At 33.5% G+C, this 11,091-nt stretch overlaps 1 protein-coding gene across 1 annotated transcript; it reads right to left on the bottom strand.

The window, feature by feature from the left end:
- Positions 1 to 5,052: 5,052 nt before the first annotated feature.
- Positions 5,053 to 10,714, bottom strand: LOC130954310 (digalactosyldiacylglycerol synthase 1, chloroplastic). Its single transcript, XM_057881047.1, has 7 exons — positions 9,894 to 10,714; positions 9,224 to 9,256; positions 8,633 to 8,720; positions 6,982 to 7,460; positions 6,627 to 6,893; positions 6,138 to 6,487; positions 5,053 to 5,891 (listed from the first exon to the last, which is right to left on the bottom strand). The coding sequence occupies exons 1-7, from the start codon at positions 10,539 to 10,541 to the stop codon at positions 5,360 to 5,362; spliced, it is 2,397 nt and encodes a 798-aa protein (XP_057737030.1). The 5' UTR covers positions 10,542 to 10,714; the 3' UTR covers positions 5,053 to 5,359.
- Positions 10,715 to 11,091: the final 377 nt, after the last annotated feature.

Genomic DNA, 11,091 nt, shown 5'->3' with positions numbered 1-11,091 from the left:
TCACTTGGATCTTAAAAAACGACGTGGAAACCTTAAAACATTAATATAATAAGAAAAGGTAATTAAATGCATGAATTTCCCAAAAGTATATTCGAAAAAGATGCTCCAAGTTCAGTACAGCTTTTGACCCCTTTCCCCCTCATATAATTTGCTAGAAATCGGAAATCAAAGAGACAATGTTGACTTTGGCAGTTTCTTTACACAGTTTTAATGATTCTCTTTATGCTAGCTTGCAAGAGCATGAGCATGACCATCTAGTAGGGTTCAGTATATATATGGGGTGGAAACAGCTCAAGTCAGGTCCGACTTTACTTTTAACGGGTCTTGCTTGTCATGTAGTCAATTAGCTGAATCTGATTTGTAATCTATTATAGATTTTTTTTAAAGTACTAAACTTGACCTGTTATTCAATCTAGCCTGACTTAAAATCTGTTAAAAGGCTTAATTTAAAAAAAAGTATTTTTTAATAAACATATTTATATATAATATGTTATATTTAATATTTATAAAAAAATTTAAATTTTAAATTTTAAAGTATTTAAAATATATAAAATTATTTATAATTAAATATAATAAATTTAAAATATCTCATAATTTTGTTAATAATAAAAAAAATTATTTATATATGTAATTATGTATTAACAAGCTCAAGCAGGCTTGACAGGCCAATAAGACTAATTAGTGAGTTTGGATCTGACCTATTTAAAAGGTTGAACATGTGCTTATTTTATAACAGGCCAAATCAAGTCAGACCAAACACAGGCCAGACCCCTGACAGATCGCCTGGCCTTTTTCCACCCCTGAGTATATGTAGCGAGCGAATAATCAACCCATTGTATCCTTATATATGCATGTATGTAGACACTACAAATTGTACATAACATTTGATTCGTATTATTACTACTAGAAGAAGATTTACATGTATTTATTTTCATGTTAAATTGATAATCAAAAATCATTGGTTGATTTAATAGATTTAACTAAATTATGATTTAATGATTTTCGACCATCAATTTCACATAAAGAATTTATATAAAGATAACTGCATGTGATTAGTTTTAAACACATTCAACTAAACACTAATATAATTGAACATTGAAGTGTCTTTAACAGGTCCACACACTGTCTCTATATGGATGAATGCTTCAGTTTCTATAATTTATTGGACAAAATATGTTTCTATAAACACACATAGATCACCAACTTTTATTAGTTGCCATCCCTCTAGCTAATAAGAGTAAAAACTAAAGAGACTGCTAAAAAAAGTAGTGCATGCGTTTATTTCTGTACAGAAACACTTACTGGTACAGAGTAGCAGAAGCAAGTATGGGCAAATAATAATAATAATAACAGATTATTAATCCCAACCATAAAGTATTAGAGGATTCCACTACATACCTGATGCGAACCATACCAAGGTGGAAGAAGTTATCTTGAAATTAAACCTAAATTGTTAGTTAGAGACTTGACCAATGGAAACCACATGCATGCACCATAAAATTAAGAGTTATGATAGGTAACCAGCACAGGATTTGGTGGTCCAGGAACCTTTGGACCACTTAGTGGTCCAAGTAAAAAACATGTTTTTAGAGTTTTTTTATCAATTGCTACGTAGTTCTTGAACTAATTTTAATTACAAATCAACCCCATATATTTTATTTAATTATAAAATAGTTTTTTATTTTATAAATTATTATTTTATCAATTATCAATTATATTTATTAACAATCAAATACAAAAATAACAACCAATTATATCCTCCATTCATCCTAATAATTCCAATTGATTAAAAAATTAACTTTGATCTCGTTACGTTCGTCCATGGCTTCCAAATCGTGTTTCCTTGAAATTCAATCGATTAGTTTTTCAAAACAATCGATTGAATGATAACTCAATCGATTGGTTTACACTATATCACAAAACAATCGATTGAAAGTTGTAAGGTAGAATGGTAAAAAGCTTATACCAATCGATTATTTATACTTTCCAATCGAATGAATGCCTCAAAACAATCGATTGTAGTTGTTACTCAATCGATTGAATTCACGAAAACAATATGGATTTGCCAAATACAATCGATTGGAAAGTGATGACATTGAAGTTTTAGTCAAATTCAATAGATTGGTAATGTAATCCAATCGATTGGAAGGTGATGAAGTTGAATGTTTTGCCAATTTCAATCGATTGGTAATGGTACATAAAATTTATAAAACGTCAATAATATTTTCTTTTAAATTAATTTATAAAATTTTTTAGATTTGTGTCTTATGAAAAGTAAAAAAAAAAAATTATAATAGAGTAAAACTTAGCTGAAACCAAATAACATAGTGTAACACACATCTTTGATCAATATTAAAAAAAAAATTAGCCTAATTATGTACATAAAATCCTAAAAAATACAGTTCTTTCTTTTTTAATTAAGTTAGCTTTAAAATACCAATAATGCTTTTTCATGTGCTGCTTTAATCTAAAATCCTAGAAAAAAATTGATTTAAAATATTATAATGTATTATATTGGCACAACACTTTATTTTTGTATGATAAATAAGTACATTTTTATATAAAGTATTTAAAGTATATAAAAATGTACTCCTATTATAAAAAATATTTAAAAAGTCATTAAATTTTTATATGTTATTAAAATTTAATAAATACAAGTACATTTTTATATGTTATTTTTAATTCAATGTACTAATAGGAGTTAAAATTAATTATATTTAATAATTTTATAAAATTAATTTACTATAATTTTGTTTTATACTTCTTTTAGTATATTTTTTTATATTATATAGTATTTTTTCTAGTATCTTATTGTACAATGTGTAATTCGAATTACTATTTGATTCGAAATGTGAGTAATTCGAATCAATTTGATTCGAACTTCCTCCTACTCACGTGTTCCTACTAATTCGAATTGATACAATTCGAATGATACAATTCGAATTATGCTTTTATAATTCGTTCTAAGTTGATTCGAATTACTTGTATGCAATGGTTGGGAATAATTAGAGCTGTATTGATTCGAATTATTAATGAATGTAATTCGAATAAAGTTGTTTCGAATTACATTAAAGTGTGCTTTGGTGAATTCTTGTACCAGATTCTTGTTTGGCTTATATGTGTAATAAACTTCTCTCCTTGGCTTAAATACGTTTTTTACCCTCAGTTTTATATTAACTATATATTAAAAGAATTTATTCAATATATTCTAACATTTAACTAATTGCAAACACTTATCCCAAAACATATTTATAAAAATTAGAGCACTGGTTACTAATATTTTAACGAAACTAAATTTGTGCATAGCACAAATAAATAAATTAAGCATACTTACTACTTGATACGCTGCTACCTTATCAATATCATATACTTTTTGTATTTTTTACTATGCCTTACTTGAATAAAAGTAAAAGGTACTATTGATCGGCAAAATTAATTTTATAAATTACCAATCTATAAATTAATTGTATGTACCATTACCAATCGATTGAAATTGGCAAAATATTCAATTTCATCACCTTCCAATCGATTGGATTACATTACCAATCGATTGAATTTGGCTAAAACTTCAATGTCATCACTTTCCAATCGATTGTATTTGGCAAATCCATGTTGTTTTCGTGAATTCAATCGATTGTTTTGAGGCATTCATTCGATTGGAAAGTATAAACAATCGATTGGTATAAGCTTTTTATCATTCTACCTTACAACTTTCAATCGATTGTTTTGTGATATAGTGTAAACCAATCGATTGAGTTATCATTCAATCGATTGTTTTGAAAAACCAATCGATTGAATTTCAAGGAAACACGATTTGGAAGCCATGGACGAACGTAACGAGATCAAAGTTAATTTTTTAATCAATTGGAATTATTAGGATGAATGGAGGATATAATTGGTTGTTATTTTTGTATTTGATTGTTAATAAATATAATAGATAATTGATAAAATAATAATTTATAAAATAAAAAACTATTTTTATAATTAAATAAAATATATGGAGTTGATTTGTAATTAAAATTAGTTCAAAGACTACGTAGCAATTGATAAAAAAACTCTAAAAACATGTTTTCTACTTGGACCACTAAGTGGTCCAAAGGTTCCTGGACCACCGAATTCTGTGCCAGGTAACCAATAAATTTTTTGAACAACATGAATAACGGGTGCTAAAATTTACCTAATTCAAGTAAAACACATTACATTCCAAATTACTCACCTAAATCTTAAAATTAGAATAATAATCCGCACATTTAGTGAATTGAACATCCAATATATCCATTATTCATATTGTTTAATATTTTGATTTTCTATCATTACTTTTCCTAAAACTAATTGAGCAGTCATTATTTATTATTCTCTCTCTCTCAGAACTTAGAAGAATGAGTATTTTAATATGTTTGATTTTGAAAAAGAAAATAAATAATAAATATACTTTGCATGCACGTGCACCGCACGCTATTTAATGGTGGGATGTGAATTTTTTTTTTTTATGCATATATACATAAAGGTAACTTTGTCATTGGCATGCATAATAACTTCAATGTATGTACTTAGCCATCGGCAAAAACGAAGTCTCTTTTTTAATTTCTGGGAGTATGTTATGTGTATTAGTCATGATTCGCTCAGATGGTATATACTATATAATATAAGATGTCAACTTGACATTTCAAAAAGAATCTCTTGCTGGTCACTGGTCAAAAGTTAATTAGCTAAAGGAACAAATTAATTAACGGACTTGTTCTCATCAGATAATAATAATAATTAAAAAAAAGTTATTGTAAAAATGACTAAATGGTAGCCTGTGAATTTGCCTGGGCTAGATATCCTAGACTAGTAAACTCCAGCTTGATTATCATTGATTTACTTTCAGCTCCAATCGCTTAAAGAAATTTTCAATTACATTAAAAAATAAAAAATTAAAAATCATTGAATAGTTGAGATTTTTATCCTTGCTCCTTCTCAAATCCTCAAATGCTATAAGACCATTTTCCTATTCGTGAATCTGAGTCGTAACATTTTACTTCGTATTACTGGGAGACGTTCTTCTTGCCATTTCATGGTGCAAAGTACAAACATACATTAGCATTCTACATATTATTTGTTTGTAATGAACTACATCACTTAACAAAAAAGAAAAGAACAAATAAGTTACAAAATTAAGGACCCAAGACTTACAGGCTTCTAATTACAAACAAACAGAAACTACAGATTCAAGCCACTAAACCTATTGACCAGACATTCATAAAATTTTCTACCTACAGCCAAGAGATAAGAACCCTTTTTTACAGTACTGCTTATCATAATCTAGCGTCTCTAATATTCCTCCTCCTCCTCCTCAAATTCGAACTAGCCAGTTTATTCACCAGCCATAGATAGGATTTTCTACCTGTGGAGGCAAGAGATTCAGGTCTTTACAGTGCTGCTTGTCATAGTCGCGTGTCCCAGGTATTGCTCCGGTACATAATCTCAGGAATTCATTTCCTGTGAGACAGTAGTGAGCGAATGCTAAGCCACCATCTACTGCAGCCGACAGATTTGGCAGTGACATGGACTTAGCCATCATTCTCTTATCTGTACTTGAGTTTGCACCATCCTTTTCCTTGTTCAGGATTTTGTCAAGGTCAGAATATTCCATAAATCTATGAGTAGCAGCCTCCCAAGAAAGTTGATATCTTTGCTCAGGTGTCAAAGGATGAGGCTCATTTTCCAATGCTTCTTTTACTTTTGCAACGAAGTCTTCTGATGTCTTGTAAGTCAAACAGTTGGGGAATGACCTGAAGAACTCGTTTGACGGATGATCCGCACAAACTACAAATTTCCCCATGGCAAGTGCCTCAGCCGTAGCAGTGCATAGAACATCGCTAATGCTTGGATTTATGAACACTTTGTACCTTCAATAAAGTAAATAAAGTGTCAAAGGAGAACCAATTTCATAAAAGCAAGTTCGTTATCAGCATCTGCTTGCATGAAGCATGATGGTGGAAAAGATAAAATATATCTCATGTCCATGTTGCAACAGATGCAACTAAAAAGTTATTATTCGCCCCATTTAATTCAGAAATTCACATATTTTCACAACATTCAGCTTTCCAGTTAACTTATTATTAAATGAATCGCAATTTTCAAATAATTCTTACCCATGAAGAGAATCATCTGCATGGTCTCTTCCTCTCTGGAAGTTGAGGTTCAAGCTTAACCTTCTAGCTGCACTCTGCACTTCAGTAGCATCCTCACCATTTCCAAATACATCCAACTTGAAGCCATCAAGGTCAGTCTTATGTTTTGCCAATAAATCTATCAACTCCTTATATCCCTTCGCCCATACCATCTTTCCCAAGAAATATGCTCCTTTTGTAAAGGCTTTTTGCCCTAGCTCCCTTTCTGCAGCAATCTTTTCTCCAATTTTTAAGAACTTGGGATTCACACCATGAACATTGCAAATTATAGACTTGGGCATATCCTGAGTGGCAGCTGAGAGACGAAGAACCTGAATATAACATAATTTGGTTCCTTAGGTTTAGTTTAATTCTCTCTTGATACTAACAAGTTCATCATGAGAAACGCCAAAATTATTTCTAGTTATCATCAAAGTTTATCCAGCCTTACTAGGATGAAAAGTATTATACCTTGTTGCAGTACGCTCTGGCAACCCAGTTGTTTATGTGTTTCACAAAGAAAGCTTGGAGCGCTCCATTTTTCTCCCTCTTGATATATTCTAAATAATTTGTATGGACAACACCAACAACATGGTTGAATTTGTCTGTCCAACGCTTACCGTGATGATACCAATTCAAATGTTCCGGTTCTTCCAAGATAGCAATATCGGCATCCCTGGATGGTATAAATTGAGAAGTATCTCCGGCAGGAATAATACTTCGTCTTGCTTTTGAAAACTATGCACAAGTAGGAAGTGTAAGAATTGTAAGAATTGACAGTAATAATACAAAATCTGATAGAAAACTAACTTGATGAAAATATTACCTTCCCAGGATAAAAAGAAATTTTGAAGTCTGGCCTAAAACCAATCCTTTCCTCAAGCCAGCTACGTATATAAACTTCTTGCTCTTCTGGTGAAGAAAAAGTGAGATTGCTGGGATAAACAAGTTCTTGATCTGATTTACAAAGCCAAGGAACCAGCAAAGTAACTTTCTGCTTTGCAGATTGTGATAAATATGCGGCTCGAAACAGTGGATTTACAGCTGTTCCAGTCATCCAAGGAAGACTAGCAGTTGTGACTATTGCAACATGTCTTTCATTGTCCAATGGTTTTCCACGGTCTGTCCACAATCCACCATCATACCGGTGACCTGTGCTCTGAAGGACACTTGCTATTCGCAAATCCAACTCGTCATTTATGTTTCCATTCTCAAGAACAGAAGATTCATCCCCAGAAAGAGACTGAAACAGAAGTTGGTTCTTGCGTTTGCTATACAAGCTTTCCACTATCTTGTCACATATGTCTGAAATGCAATCATATTTGGACAAATCATCAAAATTAAGTGGCAGATAAGATCAAACATACCCTAGCAAAATAACATATTTGATATATCTTAGTTTCTATAGCTAGAACACTATAACCAATAAAGCAAACATATAATTCTGCCTACCCATGCAACATTGATCTGGCCCCAAAAATATTACAACATTTAAGTAACTAAAAGAATGTAATCAAGCAATATATATTTTCATTTACAAAATCATGTGACAAAGTATTTTAATTTTAATGGAGGAAAATGGAGTTTCGTAGTAGAAACAGTATGGATTAACGAAATTTTATATCCATGGGAAGTGGATCTACGTTTTCAACTTGATAGTGGTTCTGTACCGTAATACTAAATGATTTTGAGAAATCAAATCATTGACAAATAACTAATTAAATAATCATCTAGATTTAACATGATTGATGTCACTTGAAAAGTATGTTTCCTACATTAACTGTAGTATATTAGGGTTACAAACTGGTATGCAACCTTCTGAAATTACTTCTAAACAAAGTTAATTGTGGTTTTTTAGTGTCCTTGAGTATGGTCTCCATCTACTCACCAAGTCCACGTCCCTTGTTAGAAAGTTGCACCAAATGAGTGACTATGCTAATTCACATTGTTGAATAATTAAGCAACGAAGCAGCTAACAATTATATCAGAAGCTGACACCTTCTGGCTTGCCAACCACACAACAAGAATAACACTGTGATATAGCTTAGCATGATGAATGCCAAAAAGAAAAAGGCGGAGAAGGGGGGGGAGTCCACAGGAGAAATTATTGCAGTTGAAATATATCAGGAAACAGTGCATATGATTTATTCCATGCATCCAATTTCCCACTATAAAGTTCTACACCAAGTGCTGAAGGAGGACATTTAACAACTTCTGCAGATTCTTTCCTTCCGATGCTATTATTTCGAGACCAAAAAAACTTATATAATTGTTGAAGACTTAAGAAAGGAAGGAAATCTGACTTGGTGATTGAATAATTAAAACAATTATGAGACTGAAAAACACTTTCAATTACAAGAGAGGATGTTGCTAAAAAGTATCACTTATCAAAATAAGATACATACCAACCCTCCACATATGATATATAAAGTGAGAAAGCATGGCAAAATCACATATAAAATAGTAGAATCATGTACCTCTTCTAACTCCAAGTTGATCCAAAAATGGCCCAGATTGTTTAACGAAGTAGGCCAGAAGTTCTGGTACGTCCAATGGTGGCACTTCCTGCAACAGATGAACATAAAAGAACCAGTACAGAGAAAAAGTTAATAACTATAACACAAGGAGAAGAATGACAACGACACCCTTATCATGAAAACAACTATTTGAAGATAGCATTTTTATCATGCTTGAGTTTCTCATCCCCTATTTCGTTTTGCACCTCTTTTATTTATTTAATCTTTTCGCAACAAATCCTAATGGTGTAATGATGTCTCAATTAAAGATAGCACCCCTCACATGAATACGATACCAGCTGAAAACTTTATGCCCACAAACATAAGAGACATTTTTGGACACAACTAAAAAAAATCCAAGGAATAATGGGTTTTAAGGGAACATGAGCTAGTGTATTCTATGAGGTATTCTACATTCCTATATATGCAAGGAAAGGTAGAACTTCCCAGTTTCCAGTTACAGGATTTTCTAATATCCTTCCAGAAAGTTACACAATATTTAACATGAACATTTATATAAACAAAAGAAATTAAACGCAAGTAGTCACGAACCTTTGAGTCTTGATGATCCCAGCGCATTGATTTCTGCAACAAAAGAAGAAAATAGTCCTTAGAATGAAGCAGTCATCAAATTGATGTTCAAATGAGCAAAATCCAACTCTGAGGAAGTTAGTTAATGACATTCACATGTATATACACTTGACATGTTATTTACTAAAAACTAAAAAGGACTAAGAAAAAGAAAAATCACAATATCCACTCCATCCCAGTCAACAGACGCATTGAACTCACTAATTGCATGCGAATGGATAATAACAAGAAATAATCCTCCTTCTAACAGTAAAATTAATCTAACTACAGATAATTTTCAGTAGAATAGCTGCTTTGATGAATACACACATAAAGACATAAATTAGAAAGTCGAGAGACCCTCTATCGAATTCTCCTTGCAAAAACTACTCTCAGACAAAGGATTATATGAATATCTGTACCCCATGAACAAAAAACCCCGATGAAAAAAAAAAAGAGGTGCATATAGAAATTGTGAAAAGCTAAACAAAGCCTGTTCCTAAAAATAGTAAGTGTGAAAATAGAAAGAACAAAAGTGGAACCTACTTGCAATTCAAGCTGAAATTTAACTAAACAAAGAAAAGAACAGAAATAAGAGCATAAATTAACAGTATTGAAGTTGCAGAAAAAGAGGAAAGAGAAGGGAGCATACCAGGCTGGACTTGACTTTCTCGAGAAATTCACTGTTCTTGAAGCCATCGAAAATCTCAGAGGAGGAACTACGCTTCTCAAAGTCCTTGAACCTGCTCTTCAAAGCTCGAATTGGTTCCCAATCACCACCACCACTACCCTCACCTTCAGCCTCCCCAACCCACTCGCCCCAAAACTCCTTCAAGCTCAACCTCCGCCCCCTCTTCCCCCTCTCAAACCCCACAGTAGCATCGCTATCTTCGTCTTCCTCCTCCACCTCCGAAACGATGGCGTTTCGAATCGCAGAAAGGTCAATCCGAATCGTTGCCCTGGGGCGCCACTTCTCCAGAACCTTCTTGCTGAATTCAGGGGAAGAGTACGCCCTCCGAATCTCCTTGAGCTTCGGCTGCAGCTTCTTCACGAAATCGATCTCGGCCGGCGGGGGAAGGGGCCCGGCGGTGCGCATGGCCGGCACGGCGAAGGGAGGCGGCGCGGAGTTGAAGAAGTTCTCGAGCTCCCTGTCAAAGGACGTGGCTAGATTCTTGAACGAGTTGGCTCGGTCCCTCATAAGCCTAAGATCCGCGTCGGCCGAGTCACGAACCTCCCTCCAACCCTTGGAGAGGAACGAAAACGCGTTCGACGAGGTGGAAGGTTGGCGCTGGGTCGCCATGAACCCGAACCTCAACCTCCTCCCAAACCTAAAGCTCTAGCACAATTAAACCCCAATAATTCCCCTTTTGGGAGAATGCAGAATATGGTTTGCGAGGACGAAGACGAACGAGACGAACACGGAAACTAGAAAGAGAAAAGAGAGTATCCGTTTGGAGGGTAAGTGTGATTTAGAAAGGGGTTTTGAACGGTTGGGATTTGGAGACAGTTGGGAAATTCTCTGGAAGCCTGCATGTACACTTGTTCTTCCACGTAGGACGCCTACGAGATTTCCTGTGATGACGTGGCGTTCTCGGGGTGGACGATGTGGTGATAATAGAGGAAGATGGTCGTTGCGGTCTACTTAGTGCAAGAATATTCTATCGCTCAAGGTATCTGTGCTTCTCTGGAATTTGTAAATAGTGCGATTTCCAATCCCAAAACTATTAATTGTACATGTTAATAAACAATTGGTTAAACACAGACAAACTTAAACACCTCTTTAATGTGTGATTTGTTGATCAAAAGAACGGTAGTGAATTGACTGAATTCACGTTGATTGGGCCCAGATG

This window comes from Arachis stenosperma, chromosome 10 (genome assembly GCF_014773155.1).
Source record: "Arachis stenosperma cultivar V10309 chromosome 10, arast.V10309.gnm1.PFL2, whole genome shotgun sequence".
Lineage (NCBI taxonomy): Eukaryota > Viridiplantae > Streptophyta > Magnoliopsida > Fabales > Fabaceae > Arachis > Arachis stenosperma.
The sequence above is the reverse complement of the archived record's forward strand: the minus strand, read 5'-3'. Positions and strand labels throughout refer to the sequence as shown.

Bases quoted from the DNA above. Each gene is read 5' to 3' on its own strand.
- LOC130954310 (XM_057881047.1), bottom strand. From the start codon at position 10,541: ATGGCGACCCAGCGCCAACCTTCCACCTCGTCGAACGCGTTTTCGTTC. The intron at 8,721-9,223 runs GTTCGTGACTAC...CATCTGTTGCAG, and splicing joins GGGATCATCAAGACTCAAAG to GAAGTGCCACCATTGGACGT. The intron at 6,488-6,626 runs GTATAATACTTT...TGTTATATTCAG, and splicing joins CCAGAGCGTACTGCAACAAG to GTTCTTCGTCTCTCAGCTGC.